We start from the raw sequence: 23,754 nt of genomic DNA on the forward strand, positions 1-23,754 counted from the left end.
AGATAAATGCAAAAAATAAAATATATAGCAGCTGTTTCATAATACTAGTAGTCGGTCAAGGTTATATGTACTTACTGTACATTACGTAAAGAAACATTATATCGTATACCTTGCGTTTACAAATAGTGTTGCAAGCTAAAAACAACTTCTTCTTCTTAGTATTTTTCTTCTTCATATGAATATGATCTATAATGTTCTAAATTCCACGTCATTTGGTATTTGGTGAAGAGTTGTCTCATTAGCAATCATACCACATCTTCTTATTTTATGTGTATTGCAAAGTCAATTGGTATATTTATCAAAAATTTGAATCATTTTAAGTAATCTCTATGTAATCTCTTTTTTTGCAGCCATTTTGTGTGGTTTTCCGGATCTTATAATTTCTCTCAATATCGTTTGTCTTTTTTTATTTTCCATTATTGAGCAGTTTTTATGGTGATAAATATTTTAAAGTGAGTGTTACGTTTATCTGACCACCAATTCATAGTTAATTACATAAAAGCAATAATTTATCTCACACGGGACGGACGAGCGACATAAAGACGGACAAATGTACAGACTCAGAAAACTTGATGCCCTCCTTTCTGTAGTAGAGGGACACCCAGTTACAAAAGTGTTATTCTTTTTGGCAGATGTAACCGTTTCTGATCTATACTAGTGCAACAAAGGTATGAAGCTTTAACTATGTAAACAGCATCATGTGTCACAGATACAGAGTAACATTAAGAATAATCCCCCAAGTTTGTAAAACATAGTAAATCGATTATATTTAGTATAAATCATAAATGATTCATTGAGATTAAATTGTGACTTTATGATGTTTCATTCATGTTAAATGGATTGTATTTTTTTTCTGAGGGACTTAGGATAAGACTTTACGGTAAGAAATACATGTAGTACAGTTAAATGTCCTTTTTATGATTGAAATGATGCTCCAGGTTTTCTTTTCCATTCCTGTGTTTACAAAGCTCCAAGATTGAGTAATGAGAATCGTATATATTAAGAAAAGTATACATGACCCAGCTATAAATGTAAGAAGGACACTAATTACTTGACCAAAAGAGAGACTGAATATCAAAGGCCTTAAAACAACGAATCCATAACATTTCACATAGAACTAAAGATTGAGCAACGGCGACCATACTACACAGTAAATCTGACTTTGAACTCGTATCTCGACAGGTAAATAATTCATTCCCAATAGCAATATATCTGACCCTTGTGGTGTTAAAATAATGAAAATTGCAGGTAAATTTCGCTTTTCTTTTTGTTTCCTTAAGATTCGATGTTGGCAGGCTGTTGACATATTTTTCGTCTCAATACTAGTGTCTATGCCGTATTATAGGGGACACTACTTAATTCACAGTAGATACCTTCTATTGATACGTGGACAATATTATAGAAAAACGACATTTAAGGGACGACCATGCTTTTACTGTGTAGTAGGGTCGTCATTGCTCAATCTTTAGTAGTTCTATTTGAAATGATATAGATTCGTTGTTTCAGTATCTTTTGTACTTTGTTTTTCTTGGTGCTTAACTGAATGAATGAATGAATTGTATTTCTCATTAACTACAAATTACATAGTGGCAGAGAATATACATATACGAATCGGGCATAGTGCAAGGCGATTTGGTGCCACGATATCTCAGTAGCATGAGTTCGAATCCCGGCCAGGGAAGAACAAAAAAAAATTGCTCCCGCAAATTTACAGATCTAACATTGTGTGGCTGTTATTTAGACGAATTATGTATACAGAATGTGTGTTCAGCCTTGTATCACCATTACTTGTGATCCGATGGATAAAATCTGTCGTAGAGTTGTCACTGGTTCAGATGTACTTATATATATATATATATATAACATTGAGGTAAATTATATGGCCTTCCAAATACAGTTTCGATTCCTAACATCACTGAAGAGACATTAATTGTCGAAATCCGGATATGGTGTACTAATTTTTTCACCTTTTGTTTGCGGTATACCATCTTTTCCGCAAGTTTATTGTTTTCTGTTTGGTATTAAATTAATAGTTAAGATCCATTTTGTTACATCTGGTGAACCGTTTATTTGGCAGTCGCCAATGGCAGTCAGCAGGGTTTAAGAACATCCGTTGTTCGACCTGCTATAGTCAAATGCGTTTTGTTAAAATATACTTTTTCAATATCCCAATAGCATGAGTTCGAATCCCGGCGAGGGAAGAACAAAAATTTGCTTCCGCAAATTTGCAGATGCTGATATTTAGAGTAATTATGAATATTATATGTGATTTCAGCCGTGTATCACCTTCAGTGGAGTTGTCACTTGTTTAGACGTACTAAACAATTACATTATATATTAAAGCACATGTGAACAATACAGACATACATAATTGAATCGCAAACTATTTTTTATAAATCTACATAGTTTTTTCAAGAACAGTATAGTTACCAAGCTCATTAAATGTGGAAATTTATATATATTTGGACAAAAAGTACAATAGTGTGGTAACAACCTCTTTTTGTCTTTATTTAGAGCATTATACGACATAATAATGATATTCATCACCGATGTCTCTTGATTCGCAAAGATGACACAACCTATCATTTCTGGATATGTTGTTCCACCTTGATACCAACCACATATTGACTAATAAGATAAGTCTTCGAATTAGTTTATAGGGTGTTGTGATATCAGAAGCGGCATATACTGCCCTATAACAGACGAACGATTAATCTCTACTATTCATGAAAAAATTAGAGAAATTCAGTATTTTAAATTATAACAATCTGTTTGAATAAGATAATTATATAAACGAAATAACTTAAATCTCTACTTTTTAGTCCATATTGGTCTTTGGAATTGGTTTTATTATAGTTTCATCCTTCTTTCTATAAACATGATGTACAGTATCGCTTTGGTATCTTTAACTTGTTTAAATATGATTGTAATCGAATTTATACAGCTTGACTCGCATATTTTTCAGCTTACATATTATATCATAAAACTTTTGATTTGTTTCAGGTCGTTTTAATTTATTGATTTGAAGCATGTTGTAAGTAAGGGTTACTTGAAAATCATATTCTTCAGGTGAAGTTTATACTCGATAATTCACTGAGAAATTTATACATTCTCAAGTAGGCTAGCATCCAGAAACCGTTCACATTCAAAGAACGACATGTACACTTTTTTTTATTTTATTTTATGGATACTCATATCTGTGAGAGTTGGCAAAACTTTCATTTGAACCCCCACTAACTGATTCCGTCACCAGAAGGTTAAAATAGAACACTTTCCTGAGAGTTTTTTTTACATGTTTTGCATACCTTTAATAAGGGGAGATAACCAATTACTTAGATGAAAATTTTCTTCACAGAAACTTGTGTGACAATATAATCAAGCTAATTTAACCTTTTATATTGACTATTTGATTTGCATCGATTTGGTATGTTTGTTTTGACTCTATGAACTAGGCGTGGTTTGAATGTCAATTGAAACATATCGTTGTAAATAAACATCCAATTGATATTTATGGCGGATTTTTTATCCATAAAGAAGATATGTATACATAGGTAAGGTTATAAATTTTCTTTAAGATTTGATGTTACTCTGAGTGCTGATGAAAGGCTGTTGTCAAGTTTTTCGTCTCATTTCTAGTGTCTATGTCATATTCAGTCTTAGGGGTCTTACTTTGTCACAACTGATAACTTCTGCTAATACGTTGCCATAGGAAAGACAAGACATTAAATTTATCTATTTCAGCTTTTATTTCATCTGAAAAATCCTGTAAAAGTCCCGTTTAGCTTTTTAAATTTAAAAGACAAAACAAGAAAAAGAATCGAGTGCATTTACCCTTTTTTAAGTTTATTTACTAGCTTTTATAGTAAAATTACTCTCTGTGTAGTTGATTTTACTAGAACGGATAGTTATTACAAGGACGATTAGGTTGCTTGCTTATCTAGTAAATTATACAGTTTTTTTCTTTTCTTTTGACTACATAACGCAATATGCGTGATGTTTATCGAAATATCAAATTTACTATGCTATTTCACTATCTTTTAAAATTTGCAAATCTGTGTGATGCATATCGAAATATCAAATTTACTAATAAGATCTACAATTGTCTTTTAAATATGCCAATCTGTTAAAATGAATAACACAAACTATTTGTTTTGATAAACTTGAAAAGGGGTCAATAACTTGAAAAGAGGTAGTAGCTTTGCTGTTGGACTATCAATAACTTGAAAAGAGGTAGTAGCTTTGCTGTTGGACTATCAATAACTTGAAAAGAGGTAGTAGCTTTGCTGTTGGACTATCAATAACTTGAAAAAAGGTAGTAGCTTTGCTGTTGGGACTATCAATAAATATTAAGAACATCACTAAATGAGACTCATTACCGCATTGGTATTTAGCGGTAGCAACATGACGGGTGCCACTGTGGAGCAGATCTGTTTCGGAGTACCTTTAGATCACACCCTTGTTTTGATGGGGTTCGCGTTGCTCAGTCTTAATTTTTCAATAGTTTTCTATGTATTTTGTGAACTTCTTTGTTTTTGTCGTCTTTTGGTTTTTTTGCCATGGTGTTGTCTGTTTCTCTCGGATTATGAATTGAAGGTCTCCTTATTATATTATCTTCCGCCTCGTTTTGAATAAATAAGTTTATGTTTTTTTTTGTATACACTTTCTTTCGTAATATTTTAAAGAGCTGACTTGTTCAATTTACATGTCTGACCTTGTGCAACTAACAAAAATTAATACGAACTGCAAAATCATATGATTTCTATTGAAAACCGCCTGTTTCCTCGTTTCAGTTATATTAGGAATCATATGAGAAATTGTTTTTTGTAATACTCAGAAGTCACGGTAAAGTTGATAAATAAAGACAGACAGGAAACTATAAAAACTATAAATACAACTGGTCATTAAATCTTTCAAAAATTACAATAAATCAGAAACTGAAATCCGCTTTAAAAACCGCATAATTTTTCACAAAATGCATTCCTGTTAAGTTAACACCTAGGTCACAGGTAAAAATTACCAGGACAACGCATTATAAATCTATATAAATTTGTCATTTCCCACTAAAAATACGACAATAGTACACACCTATAGTTTTGATTGATATAAGTTTAACTGCCTCTTGTCTTTGTCTTGTTTAACATGTTAAAGTGACACCTATAGAGAAGGATTTGTATTGTTTACATTAGTAACATATTTGTAAACTTCGTGATGAAATATGGTTAGATTTATCATAAAAATTAGTCATTTTTGAACTCGGAAAGTTCTCTTTCTGTCCTAGCGAGCGAAGGTAATTTTTTATTTTTACATTTATGCATGTACGCCAGCCTTATATATATCCGTTTCTTAACATAATATATTATAAGATTGATAGGATTGTAGTTTTCATCTACTTGAACGTGATACCACATATAATTTGCAATTTTTTAAACTATTAATTCAGGTAATTGTTTTTTTTTATATTATATAGGAGACACTAAGGTTCAGAACCAGGTTTTTTAAAGGAGAACTTACTAATCAGAAATTTAAAAAAAAAAAAAAAAAAAAACGTGTTCTAAACTTTGTCTTTCATACATCAGGAAATTTCCTTCGATGATCAAACTTTTAAAGAATGTCTTGAAATACGTGCACGCACCTATTTTTTTGACAACTATAAATATCTAGTCCGCCTGGTCTACATTAGGCGCATAATGAAAACTTCTATAAAACAAATTCCTCAAAGAATTTTATCATGTAAGTTTTATTAATAGTCCATATAACATATACTTGTTAAACAATATGTATCATCATTCTTTGACCGGCAGTTTGAGTATTCATAATTCATTTGGTTGCACTATTATATTTGTTAAAGTATGATTGCTTAGCCAAATGAAACGGTTAATGAGATTGAATTGACAATTGAAGTTCAAAACGACGATATATTATAAAAAGAAGTGTTTTATGACTTTTAGTCTATTCATGATAATGAAAGAGTGACTCACTATATTCATTCAATTGTTTTATATATGTGTATTTAACCTATTTCCATATATTATAGTATTGTCATGTTTGTAGTTGTCTTACCACGCCCTACCAACTTCCAACTTTTTTATGGCACATTTTGATTACATTTCAATGTTCATCTTTATCAAATTGATGTGCGTTAAACGTTCGTAAAAAGAATTAAAAAATCCAATTTTTTGGTCAGTTACGGTCACCGTGATAAACTTTACATGCATATTCTGACTCCTATAATACAAAAAGTCAATTTGCCCATCGCCTAGTTTCAATACCATAATTATCAATACCATTAGTATCAATGTTCTGAACTAACTCAGTAAAGGAGTATTCTTTCCATTTACATGTTACAAGGCTGGTTGGGATAATATTTTTTGTGACCCGGCTGATTTAAACCGAGTATTCGACAGGTTTTACATTGAGCATCATGTATCATGTATATACGCAAAAACGAATTAAAAATGCAAGAATATATTAAAATAGAAATAAAGCAAATAGATGAATACCGCTTTAGAACTTTGTTTTTTTTGCAAACAAATTTACATAAAGGCGCTTTTAGAAGGCTCAGAATACATGTACTTGTAGTTGAAACTTTTCACTGTCATGACTTATGAATTTTAAGTTATTATATACGTTCCATATCGGCTGTATGTGTTGAGTTTTGAATACTGTTGTGTTTTGTAGTCTGTCAGAGGCGGATTTTTTTTTGGGGCGGGGGGTCCCCCTTATGGAGTTACATTTATGGTTAATTCAGACTTTTTATCTGTTCCACTCCAAAGTTTGTCTAGTTTGATGCCCGACCCCCCTCCCCCTTTTTCAAAATCTTGGATCCGCATCTGTCTGTTATTTGACTTTTAATCGTTTGCCCCCTTCTTGCCATGACATTGTCATAGAAAAAAAAATGCTATGGGGTATCCATCAATGACACAAAATCAGTACATGCACAACAAACAAAAAAACACAAAAAGCAAAGGAACCGCGCTTTTATTGCTGTTCTTCGTCTCAAAGTAACAGTGAGGTCTTCAACACGGAGCAAAAAAACTCTCTCTTTGTTGATATTGTATTTCAATCTCAATATTTAAATTGAGATGTAGGGCAAATGTAAATGCCCTATGACAGCAACCTAACGACCTGAGATCAACATACGTCAGACATAATAAAAGTTGTGAGTAAAGATAACAAAGACTCAGATCTATCATCAACATAATTCTGTATGTGATAGAAATTTAGAATCAAGACGAGGTTTCGGACTTAACTTTATACGGTGATCTATAGGTGTCCTTTGGTTATTATTGTTGTTGGTTTTCTGTCTCATTCGCGTAAACAAAGGCATTTAACTCTATAAGACTAGTATAATAAACAACAAAAAACACAAACACCATATAGTAAGGGAACGACCATTTAACTTCAAAGGGGGTGGGGGTGGGGGATAATGGTGGGGGGATGGGGGTGGGGGGATGGGTTTTTCCTAAAAAAATATTCTGATCCCTAATTTGATGAAAAAAATTATTGTGGTCAAGCAGATGACAAAAAATAAAATTCTGACTCAGACAAAAAAAACATAACCCCACCGCCCCCACCCCCTTGAAGTTAAATGGTTGTTCCCTAAATATCTAGCATCAAATCGTGTCATCGTACTCTCATATGTTTATTTATATTTCAATCAAAACATAAAATTATTTTACCATTTGAATGTAATTATTATAGTTTCGTGATGTAGTTGAACGCAAATGACAATGAAAATGTCGTCAATAAAATGAACATGAAATAAGGATATTTAATAGGAGCTAAGATATATTTTGACTTCATCGACAGGTAAGCAACAATGAATATTATTCAGCGATCTTATGGGAATCTCATTTCATTTCTAAAGAAGATTCAGAATTTAGAATGGAAACGGGGAATGTGTCAAAGAGACAACGACGCAACCAAAAAAAGCATAAAACAGCCCAAGGCCACCAATTGGTCTTCAACACAGCTTGAAAATCCAACACCCGCAGACGGGCTTCAGCTGGTTCCTAAACAATAATGTTTACTAGTCAAGAGAAATGGACGCCACACTAAACTCCGTAACATACAAATGACCCAAAATAAAAAAAAAAAAAATAAATTAAGCAAGACCAACAAAAGCTAGTGGCTCCTGACTTGGGACAGGCGCAAAAATGCCGCTTTTGCATTAATTGCTGTATGTTGCAAGCAATCATTTTGTTCAAGTTCTAGCTTCGGTCCCTGCTTGGAAATTGGTTCTATTGATATAATTTCTCTAGTTCATATCTATTTATTTTTTTGCACTGTTTATATTTACTATTGATCAAAATGTTCTTTTTGTCTAATTGTCAGGATTTTTTTTTTATGGTAAATCATATTTTTTGTAGACTATTTTTTGTGATATGTATACATTAGTATATATCAAGCCAGATTTTACAAGTTGGTTATTTCTAAAATGATGTCTTTGTTTAACATATTTACATTATGTTTTGATATTCAAATGTAAACACCTTGCCCCAGGTTGATTTAATGGAAAATGAAGTTGATATTATGTAGACTTATCTGCTATCAATACCAGCAACAGTTGGTAATAGAGGGTGTGGATGTGGGTTCACAGAATAGAAAATAATGGGTAAAAATATATAGAATAGAGAAAAATGGACCAAACAAATAAACAATAGAGAATAATGAGGTGCTTAAATATAAAGAATAGAGAATAATGGGGAAAAAGAATAAAGAATGGAGAAAAATGGTATAAAAAGCTAAAGAATGCAGAAATGAAGGGCCCCATCCAGACCCTTTGTAATAGTCAGTGGTATGATAATAGATATGAGGTTTGAATGAAAGTCATATATTTACACACGAGTTCAGTTTCTCTGTTTCTTTTTCAATATATAAGCTATATGAGATGCTGAGCGTACACACATTTTGACGGTTTAAAATCAAGAAAGACAACAAAGCCAGTGGCGTAGCTAGGCCATTTTAAAGTGTACGCCCGAACCTCGAGTGGTTTGGGGTCCGCTAAGCTAATCCAGGACAGAAGACCTCCTGCCCCCCTCCCCCCCCCCCCCACCCTGAAGTTCACGCATAATTGAGAAAGAGATCCCAATATCTGTTATTAAAAACTCACCAATTAAGAACAAAACTTTACGAAAAAAGAGATGATTTCAGCTTCCCAATTGTGATTTTTTTTCTATGTAGCAACATTCCAGTAACACCTTTATATGGAGTATATATCTCCCAGTTAACGTTGATAAGATATTCCAGAGCTTGCATTTCCTATCATCATGTCCTTGATAGAGGGTTGCTGCTTACAAAGAAGGTACTGAACCAAGAGTTCTAAGTTTTCCAAGTTAAAATCATCCCTTCGAAAATTTTACGGGTCGACATACTGAGTAGGTTGACCGTTATAGAATATCTGTTTCACAGATTGCTACTGACGACGGATATGTTCCAATTGTTGATAATACCACAATCCCGTCCTCTTTTTCTACCGAATCAGACTTATCACTGGGTTTGTACTTACATCAGCAACACGATGTGTGCCACAAGTAGAGCAGAATTTGCTTACCCTTCCGGAGTACCTGAGATCACCCCCAGTTTTTGGTGGGGTCCGTGTTGCTCAGTCTTTTGTTTCTAAGTTATGTTTTGTATACTGTTGTTTGCCTTTACACTCAAATTTCGTTAATGGACACATGTCCTAATTAATTTTCATAGATGGTCAGGTGTAACGTAAAAATAAATACTGAACTGTAACATAAAAAAAATGTAAGCCATATTGTATCTCAGCAGATAATGAATTGCTTTTAACAATAGTAAACTTAGTAGAATTCTCAGTAGATTCAGACTTTGACAGAAAATGAAAAAAATATATAATATAAAATATGAAAACAGCACTTTATTAATTTCATGCGTCCGAAACGCTTTTCTGGATTTACCTTCATCAGGAATTTTTCGAAAGCTGAGCTGTATGACAAAAACTTGAGTACCTAAAAAAATAATATGATACCATTTGATTAAAAAGTAACTTTCATCACTTTGTCTTTTATCTTCAATTACAATTCATCGAAGAAAGAATTACAAGGCTCGTGTGCTTTTAATAAGTTCTTTTAATTTATTTGGGTTAAAATATGTTTTTTTTTCAAAATTTATGTGCACACCCGGGCGTTTTGGCGTAAACGTAGCTCCGCGCATGAAAGCTATGGTTAATTTAACAAAGGTAAACCTCAACAAACATAATGTGTGTAACCCCAAAATACCTTTCAAAAAGTTGCTTGATCGCCTTTCATGCTTGTAAGTTACTGCATTATAAAGATTTTTGACGGTTCATATTGAAAAATTAAAAAAATTCTATTTATGAATAATTGCTATAAAATACATGTAACTTGTATATATATTGCATGTCCATAATCCTATTTTAGCTGTAAAACTTGTTTTAATCAAATGTCAGTGCATGTACCGATTTATACTTGTTTATTCAACTATTATTAGTAAAATAATCAATTACTAAATTAACAGTTGATAAAGTAAGAAATTATCAAGAAACAAAGGTTCCAACTTTCTCAAGCAAAGAATTTAACTATTCTTTGTATGACCTTTTTTGGTCATATATTTACTTATAATGGGGCTACGTATATTTATATCACGGGCTGTCAAATGTTAAGGTTTGAGCGTTCCTGGTGAAGATTAGGTAGCTACCATTTGATTTTTATGGGGAGGGGGCTAGGATGAAAATTTTTGTCCTGCATTTTTTTTAAGTTTAGATCTCTGTCCTGCCTTTTTATTTTTCACTCTATTCGGTCCTGCATTTTTTTTATTAATTTATCCTGACTTTTTTTACATAAATTGTCATCCTGCCTTTTTGTTTTGCCAAGTGCTCATCCTGCCTTTTTTTTACTCAAAACTCCTGTCCTGCCTATTTTTTTCAAATTTCATCTTAGCGCCCCCACCCCCCCCCTAAAAATCAAATGGTAGCTCCCTTAATCAAGAAAATCGCTTCGGACAAATAACATTTATAAAGTGTTATTATTCAATCACCAGTATCATTATTTTGATGTTCCATTACTTTACGGATAAGAAGCAAATTATAACATCGAAGTCGATCGATCCTTCCATTGAATTAATCTTTAAAACATTTACAGGTTAAACATGCATTTATCATTTATTCATTAATGAGTGTTCATGGGCTTCGTTCATACTCTATAAATAAAAAATATATATGTGCACGAAACATTTCATTCCGTTTTATGAATAAGAAGAAGCATCATAACAAAGCTAAAAGAGAACTAGTTTATTGATCCAGCATCCTCTGATCATCCTCTACCCCTCGATCAATGTTTGTATCTATATTAAATGCTACAGTCCACGTCAACATTAACCTTTCCTATCAGGCACACCACACCTAGGTGCGATCAAGTTCAGATGTGTTCTAGCATACTAAATTAAGTTATTCTTAGCAACAGTGGTCATAAATCTATACATCACCATCATCTACTTTTCTTTTCAGATTCAAATCATGGCGATACTGGACGTACCGTTACTTTTTTGTGGCTACACATTTTGCACAGGTAAGATTTTTACAGGTGAAAATTCAATTGTACTACAATTGCATTTTGTTTTTTCTACGCATCTGAATCAGAAAGCAATTGACTTGATAAATAGATCGATACCGTTTATCACCTTATAACAAGATTGTATTAATCTTCATTGATTTGTATTTAATTTTCCCACTGCTACTGTCTAACATGTATTACATTTTTGATGTGATAAGTAAAGAGAGGGGAGGGTGACTTGGAGATCTGATGCCAATTTCCCAAATCCCTCTCTTTTGTACTCAGTATCCACCTTTTCCTCTTTTTTCCTTGTTCCCATATTGTTTACCCCTATATCCCATATCTACAAGTGTGCTATTCCTCTCAGTAAAGGCACGTGATATCAATTCTACTAATACTTTTTTTCTGTCGTAAACCTTTATATGTTACACTTTGGAAAACACAAGTGAATGTCCAAAATTAGTAATTTTTAAATACGATAGTTTTTGTTTGTGGAAAGTTCTCACATAATCAAATAATTCCCCCGCCTAATGAATTCTCTTAACGACTGGTTTACGTTCAGCGGCAACTATTACATGCTAATTAGGTCGAGAATGTGTAACAGTGCTACATGAATATAGGCAGCCTTATTTGTACTAGGCCGATACACTGCATGGGTACACGTAAAGACAAGTGATCCTACCCACACACATTATTCTACCTCAGTGTTAGTTTCTGCTATATTATTCCTATGAATACGACCTGCTTATCGAGGATTTTTAAAAAGAAAGTTTCACTTTAAGGCACTTTACTAACGGAGACGGGAATTTGGGGCTGATGTATTCACCCTTGAAAGTTATTTCTCTTTGCATTATTATATACTAGTAAACAAAAAAAACGTTACTAGGCAATGTATTTTCCATATATAATGAAATTGGATACACTGTACCAAGGTAAATATGTTATTTCAAAAATCGTATTTTCACCCAAAAATTCAAAAATCGATATTAGAACTTAAAACTTTAAACTTAAACATGGTCTGCTTAAAATCTTGAATACCTTTGCATATATTTGAATACTTAATTATCATCTTCGAAATTAAGTGCCGACTTTTGTCATCATTATCCGCAAAATGAATTTGACCCCTGTGTTCAATAACACGGTATTTTCTCACTTTCCAGTTTAGTCAGATTCTTTTAATCATATGCATTTGCTTTGCAAATGAATGTTTTTCATTGGATAATTTAACAGTTTTTCCTTTTTATTATATTTTATGATAAATTGGAGTTCAAACTTGTGTATCGTTACTTTTGTTGACTAGTATACATAAGTGGATATATATGGCTGTAAATTATTTTATGAAATACTTACATTTTTAAAAATGTTTGCTTGAACTTCAATTTTTAGGCATACAAAATATATTAAAACTCTTCAGTTATGTAATAGGGATGTTCAAAGGATCATAGTAATTAAGGGAAAAGATTCGAAAAGGATGCATGAATAGAGTAACAATAAATTGCCTCTCAAATGAAAGGATATTGCTTTTGAGATGAAACATTAGCAAATAGAATGTAACCAATGAAAGGAGCGTATTGCTTTTCAAAGTGACATTACTTTGTAACAAAGCTACAAGTCCGCTGTATTAGGATTCAATGATATTGATCGCCTTAAAATAGGATACTATCATAATAAAACTATCAATCGATAGGAGTTAGTTGTGTTTTGCAATATTATTTTACATTTATTTAAGATTAAATTAAATTTAAAATCAACTATAAATTGATCATGTTTGATATGAAAGATATATACAAACCAAAATAAGTGAAAATTCAAACTGTGCATAACCACGGAAATGTATGGACTTAAATAGTGTGTTACAAAAAAATGTCTATGAAATGTGTTATGGCAGGTCTGTGTAGGTAGGGAAGCAGGAAACATTGTAATGGGCATATATATTTACATTTTTGAACATTTCAACGAACTGCTTTCAAAGTTAAAGTGAACTCTGTGAATGTTTATGTTTGGACAATAAAAATTCGTCCAATCTTACTTTGGAAACCAGTAGTCAAGATACACTACGCTTATATTGATTTGTAATCCAATAAAGAAAATTTTATGGTTTTTTTGAACTAAGTGTAACAAAGTTAGTTTTCTTTTTTTTTCAGTTGTTCTTTTATTATCTCAGACTACAGCAGAAAACAATTCCACCATTACAGCAGAAAGCAATTCCACCACTACCATATCACCAACTACTGTGAACAACTCGAGTAATTTGTTAACCACTGACATTGAAGCAACAGAACTGTTTCCATCAAATTATCCATCTTCTTCTGTTTTATCGAACAACTCAGATGAAGTTGTTTCACCATCGTCATCATCCATGTTCATCGATACAACATTAGATTCAAGTATCGATATATCGTTAACTTCAAGTATCGATATGTTGTCATACATATCCTCTTCTAGTCCAGTGAATATAATGGCATCCTCAAACAATCCAACTCAGACAATGTCTTCATCGGACAATCCTTTTGTATCAAGCACACCTAACATGCTATCCTCGAGTGATATTGTTACATTAACAAGTACAAGTGTAAACAATACGAATCAAAATAATCAAAATAGTTCAAGTCAAACTACTGCAGGTTCTCAACCTGAGATGTCGATAACACAGACAACAGACGTTGTCGAAACAAATAGCCCGATGATATCTACAGGACTTAATTCAATGACAAACATGTATTCATCACCATCATCTATGGAATCGTCCACAATAATCGATATAGTATCGTCAGTATCAGATTACCTCAAATCCTCCAAAAGTGAAGGAACATCTTCTATATCAAAAACAGAAAATCCTTCTTTGACAACAGTTGGCAATGGAATGACATCAATACCCATTATAGATGCTTCATCGTCAGTATCAATTAATTCATTGAAATCAGAAATGGAAAGCAGTTCGGTAACAATAGTATCAGTTATTCAAAGTGCTACCCATAGCAACATAGTTTCAATACCTTCCCTAGATATCATACCATCGTCAACAATTACTCAAACCACCAGTAGTTCTAATATTCTAGTATCGAGTTCAGTTTTACCGACGACTTCAACGACGACAACAACAACAACTACGACATCCACAAATGCACCTCCATCAACAACGTTAGCAGACGACATTCAGTCATCAATTGGTAGGTTCTTTTTTTGGCAATATGTAAGTAGCCTTTAAATCAGGTATTCAAGGCATTAATTCAAAGTTTGTTCTTGCGTCTATTGTTTGACGAGCTATATAATCATACGACAAAATTCCGAACCAGCTATGGTTGTTTCACATATACATGTTGTCATTGAACACATGCTCGACTCACATGATGAATAGAATACAGTCTTTGTGTAAAAAATGTCCTGTTTTAAATTATGTATTGTACGAAAATTAATGTTGCAATTATGACCTTAGACAGTTTTGGCTGATTAATTATGGACTTTTGGTTTTTGTTATATTTGCTAACGTTTTCAGTTTTTACCAAACTTTTAGTAGTACTGATGAAGCAAACGTCAGAAAAGTGCGTACGTTAATTGTGCGGATTCATGGAAATACGTATCATTCTGTTTTTTTTACAATCACTTGCTCAGTACCACTGCTGGTGAACTACCAGTCCCAAAAATTTATTTTCCACCAAGTAGTCAGTGCTTCAGTTTAAATAAAACTAAGTCCACCTTCATTGGTATCGATTCAATGGACAGCTTTTTTGACGATTCGTGTTAGGTCCCATTTGACAAAATAGCTCCACAAGTATTTATACATCCTTGGCTTTCAAATTTTTGGTTTGGAGCGTGCTGACGAATGTTAATACAATGTACAAAAAAAGAGCTACGGACGCACGAAATTTACGAATGTATAAAGTGTTTTAAATTCAATTTTCAGGCACTGAGTGGATACTGCTGCCGGTGGACTGTTAATTACCGTTGCCCCAAGGGTATCATAATTCGAGTAGTTAGTGTTTCTCCGCTAACATGATTAATAACGAATATTTCTTAAAATTTATAAGAAAACAAAGGTTGGAACAATATGGTTTATCAATTATTTGTACATCCCCGGCTTTCAGATTTGTGTTTTTGAGCGTTACTGGTGAAGTTTAATCAGAAACAGTACTCAATCGGACGCACATAATTTATAAAGTGCTAATATCATTCGTTACATGTAACAATATTTTATGTGTCGTCTGTTCACAATTGACCATAGTAGATGATTATATATGAAAAGGCAATAAAATGAAGGCATTGTTGCCAATATTGATTGATTCATTCATGTATGCTTGACGTCCAGTGGCAAATATTTCATGCATTTTCACGACGAGAAGGAATTAACAGAAAATACAATAATTAAAAACCAATTGTTCAGAGAACAATTGAAGGTCTTTCCACCCATAAAGATCAATTTTGATATAGAACTATTAAAATTCGGTTTAAAATATCATATCCAGCGTCAAATGATAGCTTATTGTACACTGATTCCAAAAATATATGGTTTCTATACATTTTTTTTCTAAATAAGGGAGATAAATTGTTACTTCCGGTTTGAAAAATGTCACTTCCGGGTTTTTTTTATAGTTTACTTGATACTGATTCCAAAAATATATGGTTTAATATACTTTCACATTAAATATGTACAAAAAAATAGCTACTTCCGGTTTACACATGGTCACTTCCGGTTGGCTTTTCCATGGTCAAGTGGCTTGCAACGTAATGCAAAAAGTCCCATGGCTTTATCATGTATACATATGAGGTAAAAGCAAAGGTCAATATCTAGAACGTCAAATTTACCTATGACCTTGAGCTCAATTTCAAGGTCATAAAACAAGGGCTTCAAATCAAAAGACCATAGGTCTTAATTATATATGGTTAGTGAGTTATATCACTATATGCCTAATTTTTAATATAAGAGGGGAGAAAACTCCAATTTAATGTTAGTGTACCCTTTCAACCAAAATTTATGTGTTACGACATGTCGCAACTTAGAATTTAATAAAAATATGTTGTCGATATCTTATACGGTTTTTGAATGGAATTGAAAATAAGCCAAAATCAAAATTTAAAATATGACCTTGACCTCTGACCTTGACCTTATTTTCTTTTTTTTGGACCAAGGACCTCAAATCAAAAGATCCTAGGTCTCTATCACTTATGGTTTATAAGATAGAAATGCATATCACTTATATCAAATGCATAAGGGGAAATAACTCTCATATGGAGTGTTCGTATGGCTTCGGTCAAAATTGGACAAATCATGCGAAGGATATAACGAGCAATTTTATAAAATAAATTTGTCGCTTTCTTATACAGTTACGGAGGAGATGCAGTCACAAGGAAAACAGTGTTCGGGGAGATAACTCCTAAAAAGAAAAGTATTCGGTTACGCAGGGTGAATTTCAAAGGCGCATAAACTGTTCGATATCATATACCAAACATCTAAGCGACATCTGGCGAAACAAAATCTATACGCAAGAAATAAAAGTGGCGGAAGAAGAAAAAAAAAAAAAAATAATAATAATCAGAACAAATACAAAAGGGTCTTTCCACCGAAAAGTGGAAAGACCTAATTATGTCTTGCAATAATGATAAACGGGAAATTTGGAATTCCAAAGGAAAACGAGAGTGTGTTGGATAGGGAATTTAGCATAGGAACAGGTCACCTACGGACCCCTCAAAGAGTTTATTCAAGGGTTCTTATTGTGCATAGAGCGCGACAATCTCACTACACGAGGCATCTGATGAAACGTCCCCATTCTGACCGGACGTAGCTCGCCACAGCCTAACGCCCCCCCCCCCCCCCCCCCACACTTTGACCAGGATTCTACTGTAGGCAGGAAGAATACCTTCCAATACCCCAGTCACCCTTGGGGTCATATTGCCGAGAAAACATAATATAACAATCAGGAGATGTGGTATGATTACCAATGAGACAACTACCCACCAAAGTTCAAATGAAGTGGATGTAAGAAATTATAGTCAACCATAGGGCATTCAACAATGAGAAAAATCCAAACCGTATAGTCGGCTATAAAAGGAACCGACATGAAACAATTAAATATGAAACAATTTAATTGAGAAAACTAACGGCCTATTTATAAGTTTTCGAAAAAAAATATGACGGACATTAACCAACGACAACTACTGAACTACAGGCTCCTGACGTGGGACCGGCCCATAAATAATGTGGCGGGGTTAAACATGTAGACTATTTTCATGGGATAATATATTTACTGTTTACAATTTAGAACATACATAGTATAATAAAAAAATGCAATATACTGTCCTTATATAAAATGTGTCCCTGTATTTAAGATAACAAGTCTTTAGAAATGGAAAATATAGAGAATGGGCTAACCTTAATGCAAAAAGATGTATGAAAAAGGCATTGTGAAACCTATGAGACTGCGATTGAGACTCATAAACGAATTTTTACCTACTATCAGTGAACACGGTAGGTCCCACCAGTGGAGCAGAATCTGCTTACGCTTCCTGAGCAACTCATATACACCCCAAATTTTTGATGGAGTTCGCGTTGTTCAGTCTCCATAAAGTTTCTATGTGGTGTTATGTGAACTTGTCTGTCTTTAAGTCGTCTACAATTTTTTGTCAAGCTTTGTCAGTTTCTCTTGACTTTTGAATGTTCCCTTGGTATTTTCTGCCTCTTATTTCTTCAAATTTTCGACTTTGTTTAATCTTTTATGGACTCATCTAAAATACTTACAGAATATACTACGAAAGTGAACAATAAAAGTTATATCATTTTGTAAAATTCTTTGAAAATCATATACATGAATAAATTAAGTTTTGCTAACTAATCGCTTCATTCGGTGTTGTTGTGCTCAAAATTCTTTTAAAAATAGAGAAGTCAAATACATGCCAATAACAAAAAAGGAAAAACAGATAAGAATTTGAAATAAACGTTTTCTGTTTCAGATGGAAATAGTTTATTTGAAGTTAGCACAGAGTTGGATATCGTATGTGACAACATAAAGAGCGACGAGGATCTAAGGAAATTTGTGAGTACCAATATACATGTAGTATACTAGCTTGATTTTGATTTGACTTGATATCATTGATTAAGAGAACCACCATTGATTACTAGCTTCTAATTTAAGTTCAGTATGAAATATACAGGCGTCAAATAAAAAAACAAAACAAACATGAACACCTGTCCAAATTTATGTACGCCGATGTTGAAAAGGTTTGCAGGCGTACATTTCGTGTGAGAAGCAAGGACGTGTAAATAATTTTTTTTTTGCTTTAAAAGTACTTTTATAAACTCTAGTCATAAATTGTTGTTTTTGCGAACAATTTTCATGACTAAAGGCAAATAAGAATGTCTACCATGATATTCATAAATGATAAAAGGCCATATTGGGTTACCATTTCAAACTTATATTTACTTGTAAATCCAGTATGTTTCAAGTTGTCTTTGGAATGAATAAGTATTATTTTTTTGAAACAAACATATTTCACTTTTTTTTGTTGAATAAGTTTTTTTGTTTGAATTATCTCTGCCTTTTCGAGACTTTCGGTTGTTTTATCTTTTTAACTTTTGTTTAAGGTTTTAGAAGATTAAAACAAATTGTATCGATCATCATTGAAGAAACATTAATCAAGATGAGTTATTTTTACGCGTATAGCCGGAAAACAGAATTGGTACACCGAAATTGGTTGGCTTCAATGATATCTGTCTATGTATATACACCTCTCTTCAAAGGAAGGGGTAGACTAGTTTACCTCTATTCTAACGTCCGTCCGCCCATCTGATTGTTTTAGCCGCTTTCAGCAACTATAAGTGATTCCTTTTTGTTACAATTTATATTGCACATTGATTTTAAAATATGCCATACCGTGTTAAACGTTTTAAGTTCTTTCAATGTTCTATATACTTCGTGTAAGCAGGAAACTTGCATTTTAAAAGAATGCCATCCACATGTATGACATTTTTGTTACATTTTTCTCAGCAACTGCATGTCATATTAGCTTATTGATATATGGTACCAGACTTGTCGTACAATGTGATACGTTTTCTGAACTTCCGAATATCTACTGTTTCCTGAAAAACTTATGTCTTAAAAATGTCTTGCACATATATACATTGTCCGTTACATTCTATTATATACATTAGTCAACACCATTCAACGCGGGTATAACTAATACAACTTATTATTTCACCAATCCTTTCTGGTATCTCTCATGTTTTTCTGTTGTTGTCGCTGTTTAGAATTTAGAATTACCGATATTATTATCATTTTAGATAGAAGATGAGGTACTGCAAAACGTGGATGCAGTTAGAAAAGTTGTTGTTGTTGAGAATGGGTATGTGAAATTGTGGATAATATTTAGATAGAACATTTAAGCATTGAAATCAATCCTCTCCAGCAAGTTTCGGCGATTCTCGGATTTAAAAATGTTTCAGCTTACATCACAATGTTGAGAACGCATATCCACGCTTGTTGCATGGACCCCCTTAAGCATTTTGTGTCGTTTATGCTATTTATACTAGTTTTTCTATAATGTTTCAACTTATTTTTCTTATACTTTCTATGTCATTTAATATTACAATAACATTTGTTTATACTTGCTGCCCCTCTGTCCGTTAAAAAAGAGGAAAGAAAAGGTCCAAGCCCAAAGCACCTGTTCACATAGCTTTATGTTCCGAAACTGTTATATAAATGCTTGATTGTAGATTGCAAACCAGACAATGAATCCGACTTATGTCACTTAATGAATTTACATGTACCATTATTATTATTATTGATGATGATGATGATGAAGATGATGACGATGACGATGACGACGATGATGATGATGTTTGACGATTTTAATAATGACGCGATCTCTACTTTCAGGTGTAAAAACAAAACGAGGAGAAAACGGTATGTACACATATATTTGTATTGTTTGTACTGAAAACTTCCACAATTTAATGAATCTATATTGATGCTAAAGACAAGATACTTGATTAAATGTGATATTTTACACCATCATAATAATAAGGTAACAGTTTTGCTGAATTAATAATTTCAATGATTATACTAAGTTAATATTAAATGACCCAAGAAGAATATTATAGGAGTAACTGATTAAATGCAAACTCTAGAAATTTCTTGTTAAAGAACGGATTGAGGTTAGAAAATCTATATTTTGTCAAGTAGAGGATAAGAATCTTTTTTCATGACAAACAAAATCACTTTAAATCAAATGTATTAACCTTTGTCAGAGTTGTCATTTGCAAAAAAAATGTTTTATTTACAGTGCAGCAAGTCACCTATCAGATGTTAAAATTTCTGTCGATGCCAATACGGCAGCAATAAATTCATCTTTAATCGTAAATCAGATTATAGAGGCCTTTGAAAACAATACCGCATCTAATTTAACTAACGCCAAAGATTTTAAAGTTTCAGGTGAGCTTATCATTACAATACAAAAAATTGCTCGCAAATGTAATTAAAACACATTCCTGATGGTTAATTATTACATTACAACTTTCCTAATTCACCCGTAATATAAAAAGAGCCTGACATGTCTAGTTGTTGTACTTAACCTTAATGTCTTTAATCACTTTGTCTTAATATGTTACAAAATTAATGTGTCAAAGTTTTGAATATGTATGCAAAAATGTCTTATTTAGGAAATATTTTGTCTGTGAAAGGCCAAACTGGATATAAAATGTACTCCTTTTGGCTGCATAACTTTTGACAGTACGGCACGATGATAACACTTTTTCAACAAGGTAGTCCAATTTTGCTATATATGATAGTTATTAGTAAACGATGTCATTTTATACAAATATCATGTTCTAAAAAGTCCGCGAGTTTTCACTGTATCAAATTTACATGTGTATGTTTTGAAGTTCTGTCATATTTCTAAACATGTTGACAACTTATATATGCCCGTTATTGGCTAAGACCTGAAGTTTTGAGTGAATTAACGATTAAAAAATTATACCTTTTCAGCTCTTAGTGCGTTTAGCAATCCATGCAACGCTGGTGTTTGTGATAAATTTTATGGATACCTGTGTACTAATACAAGTCCAACAGAGGCCACGTGCACAAGTAGATGTAAAGATGTAACTTGTTCTAACCATGGAACTTGCAGCACAATAGTAACAGATAATAACATGTTTGGACATCATTGTTCGTAAGTGTATATGTGTTTTATCACCCACGCTGCTCACAATTTCTTCTGAAAATGCCTGTATTAAGTCAGGAATATGACAGTAGTGTATTAAGTCAGGAATATGACAGTCGTGTATTAAGTCAGGAATATGAAAGTTGTTTTCCGTTCGTTCCGTTGTTTGATATATAGTCTAACGTTTTATTTTGTCAGGTGTTATGGTCTTTCCCCTTTTAAAATTTACCTTCGAGTTCGAAATGTTTGTTAAGATTTTTTTCAACATTTCCTTGATGTTTTTTTTATTCCTCTGGTTTTAATCTACATTGTTTAAAATATACCATTTCAATTGATACTTTATAGTGTGTCTTTTTATGTTGTAATGTTACACTACTGTTTCAGGTTAGGGTGAAGGTTGGCGCCTGTTCAAACGTTTAAACCCGCTTCAATTGTATGCACCTGTCCTAAGTCAGGAGCCTGTTGTTCAGTGGTTGTCGTTTGTTGATGTGGTTCATAAGTGTTTCTCGCTTTTTATATAGATTAGACCGTTGGTTTTCCTGTTTGAATTGTTTTACACTAGTCATTTTGGAGGCCTTTATAGCTTGCTGTTCGATGTGAGCCAAAGCTCCGTGTTGAAGGCCGTACTTTGACCTATAATTGTTTACTTTTTACACATTGTGACTTGAACGGAGAGTTGTCTCATTGGCACTCATACCACATCTTCTAATTTATATCTTAAATTTTCTTCTGACAAATTATTGTACATATGTTACTTTTTTTCATATTTCTCAAATACTTCATTCATATAAATTCAGTTTGGCTGTCATCTTTTAATATGTCAACTGGCTTTAATGACAGACTGGCAGAAGAAAGGTACTTGTACTAGTAAATTCTACCTTCTTTTTTGAAGGAAGTCTGGAGTAAGGCTGGTTGGAAAAGTGCATTGAGATATGCAACATCCAATTTTTCAGTTTTATATTCCCAGTACAGACATTTGAGTGTGGCAATTTTCTTTATTTCAGCCGTCATCAACTAAACAGTTAGATGAAAGTGTTATATTTGTCAACCGAAGACAAAGTTTAAAGCAGAAAATGCATTTAGAAATTTGTATATTTCTATCAAAATATTGCGTTGGACAACCGATATAACAAGTTTGACAATGTGATGTTGTATTATATGTGGTTTGAAGACAACCATTTAGAATGATATAAAATTGTGGATCGGCAAAAGGGTTGATAAAATATTTCTGATTCTTGACTCCATAACAGCTCGATTTTCAACATTCAACATTCGATTTTCGACATTCAACATTCGATATTAAACATATGCATTCAACACTCGATTTCAAAATCAACATTCGATATCAACAAACAAAATTTCATTTTCAACATACAAAATTCGATGATTTTCAGCATTCGCTTTCAACATTAATATTTTTTTAAGCTTTCAACATTCAACATTGAATTTGTCAATATTTAATCTTTAAAGAGATTTTTTATGCAAACACATGTCACGTGAGTCTGAAATAACCGTCTTCACGTAAAACTGGAGACTTAAAGATTTGGAAGTCGAATACATAAAACTATTATGAGCATCAACTTACAAGCATCAAAACCGAATGGTATGTAAATACGAAGATGAATTTAGGAAACATCTTTAAAAGTTAACTGCATAAAATTCGAAAATAGTGTTTTGCCATTAATTACGATTCTTCTTTCTTTTCATTACAGGTGTGCAAGCGAAGAATATTATAAATATGAAGGAGACAACTGTGAAGTCCGAAGAATGAAATGGGAATTAGCTGTTGCCATAGCAGCCGGATCAGGGGGAGCAGTTATTTTAATCTTAATTTTTGTTCTGATAATTTGCTGTTGCTGTAAAAATAAAGGAGACAAATATGGGTATGTTTAAAATTAGTTCTTGAATTTATACTTCATTAATTTTAGAATTCTATGAACATTTTAAACACATAAAAGTTTTTTGTTTTAATGAAATAAAAAAAAAATCAGCACATCATTTTAAATATAAAAATAAGAAGATGTAATATAATTGCACACAAGACAACACTCCACCAGGAAAAAAAGGCCCG

At 32.7% G+C, this 23,754-nt stretch overlaps 1 protein-coding gene across 6 annotated transcripts in view; it reads left to right on the top strand.

Moving 5' to 3' along the window:
- Positions 1-23,754, top strand: part of LOC127718020 (serine-rich adhesin for platelets-like) — a 47,396-nt gene that overhangs the window by 12,400 nt on the left and 11,242 nt on the right. For 4 of the 6 annotated variants that reach the window (XM_052223909.1, XM_052223914.1, XM_052223913.1 and 1 more), the window contains exons 2-9: positions 11,489-11,549; positions 13,679-14,704; positions 18,480-18,562; positions 19,807-19,868; positions 20,402-20,428; positions 20,808-20,956; positions 21,509-21,692; positions 23,396-23,566. In XM_052223909.1, coding sequence (XP_052079869.1) covers positions 11,498-11,549; positions 13,679-14,704; positions 18,480-18,562; positions 19,807-19,868; positions 20,402-20,428; positions 20,808-20,956; positions 21,509-21,692; positions 23,396-23,566 — 1,754 coding nt within the window. In that variant the 5' untranslated portion in view covers positions 11,489-11,497. Of the gene's footprint in view, positions 1-3,444; positions 3,552-11,348; positions 11,388-11,488; positions 11,550-13,678; positions 14,705-18,479; positions 18,563-19,806; positions 19,869-20,401; positions 20,429-20,807; positions 20,957-21,508; positions 21,693-23,395; positions 23,567-23,754 lie in introns of those variants that run through there. The other 2 variants (XM_052223910.1, XM_052223912.1) reach the window with 2 other exon arrangements.

Source organism: Mytilus californianus, unplaced genomic scaffold (genome assembly GCF_021869535.1).
Source record: "Mytilus californianus isolate M0D057914Y unplaced genomic scaffold, xbMytCali1.0.p SCAF_10, whole genome shotgun sequence".
NCBI classification, from domain to species: Eukaryota; Metazoa; Mollusca; class Bivalvia; order Mytilida; family Mytilidae; genus Mytilus; species Mytilus californianus.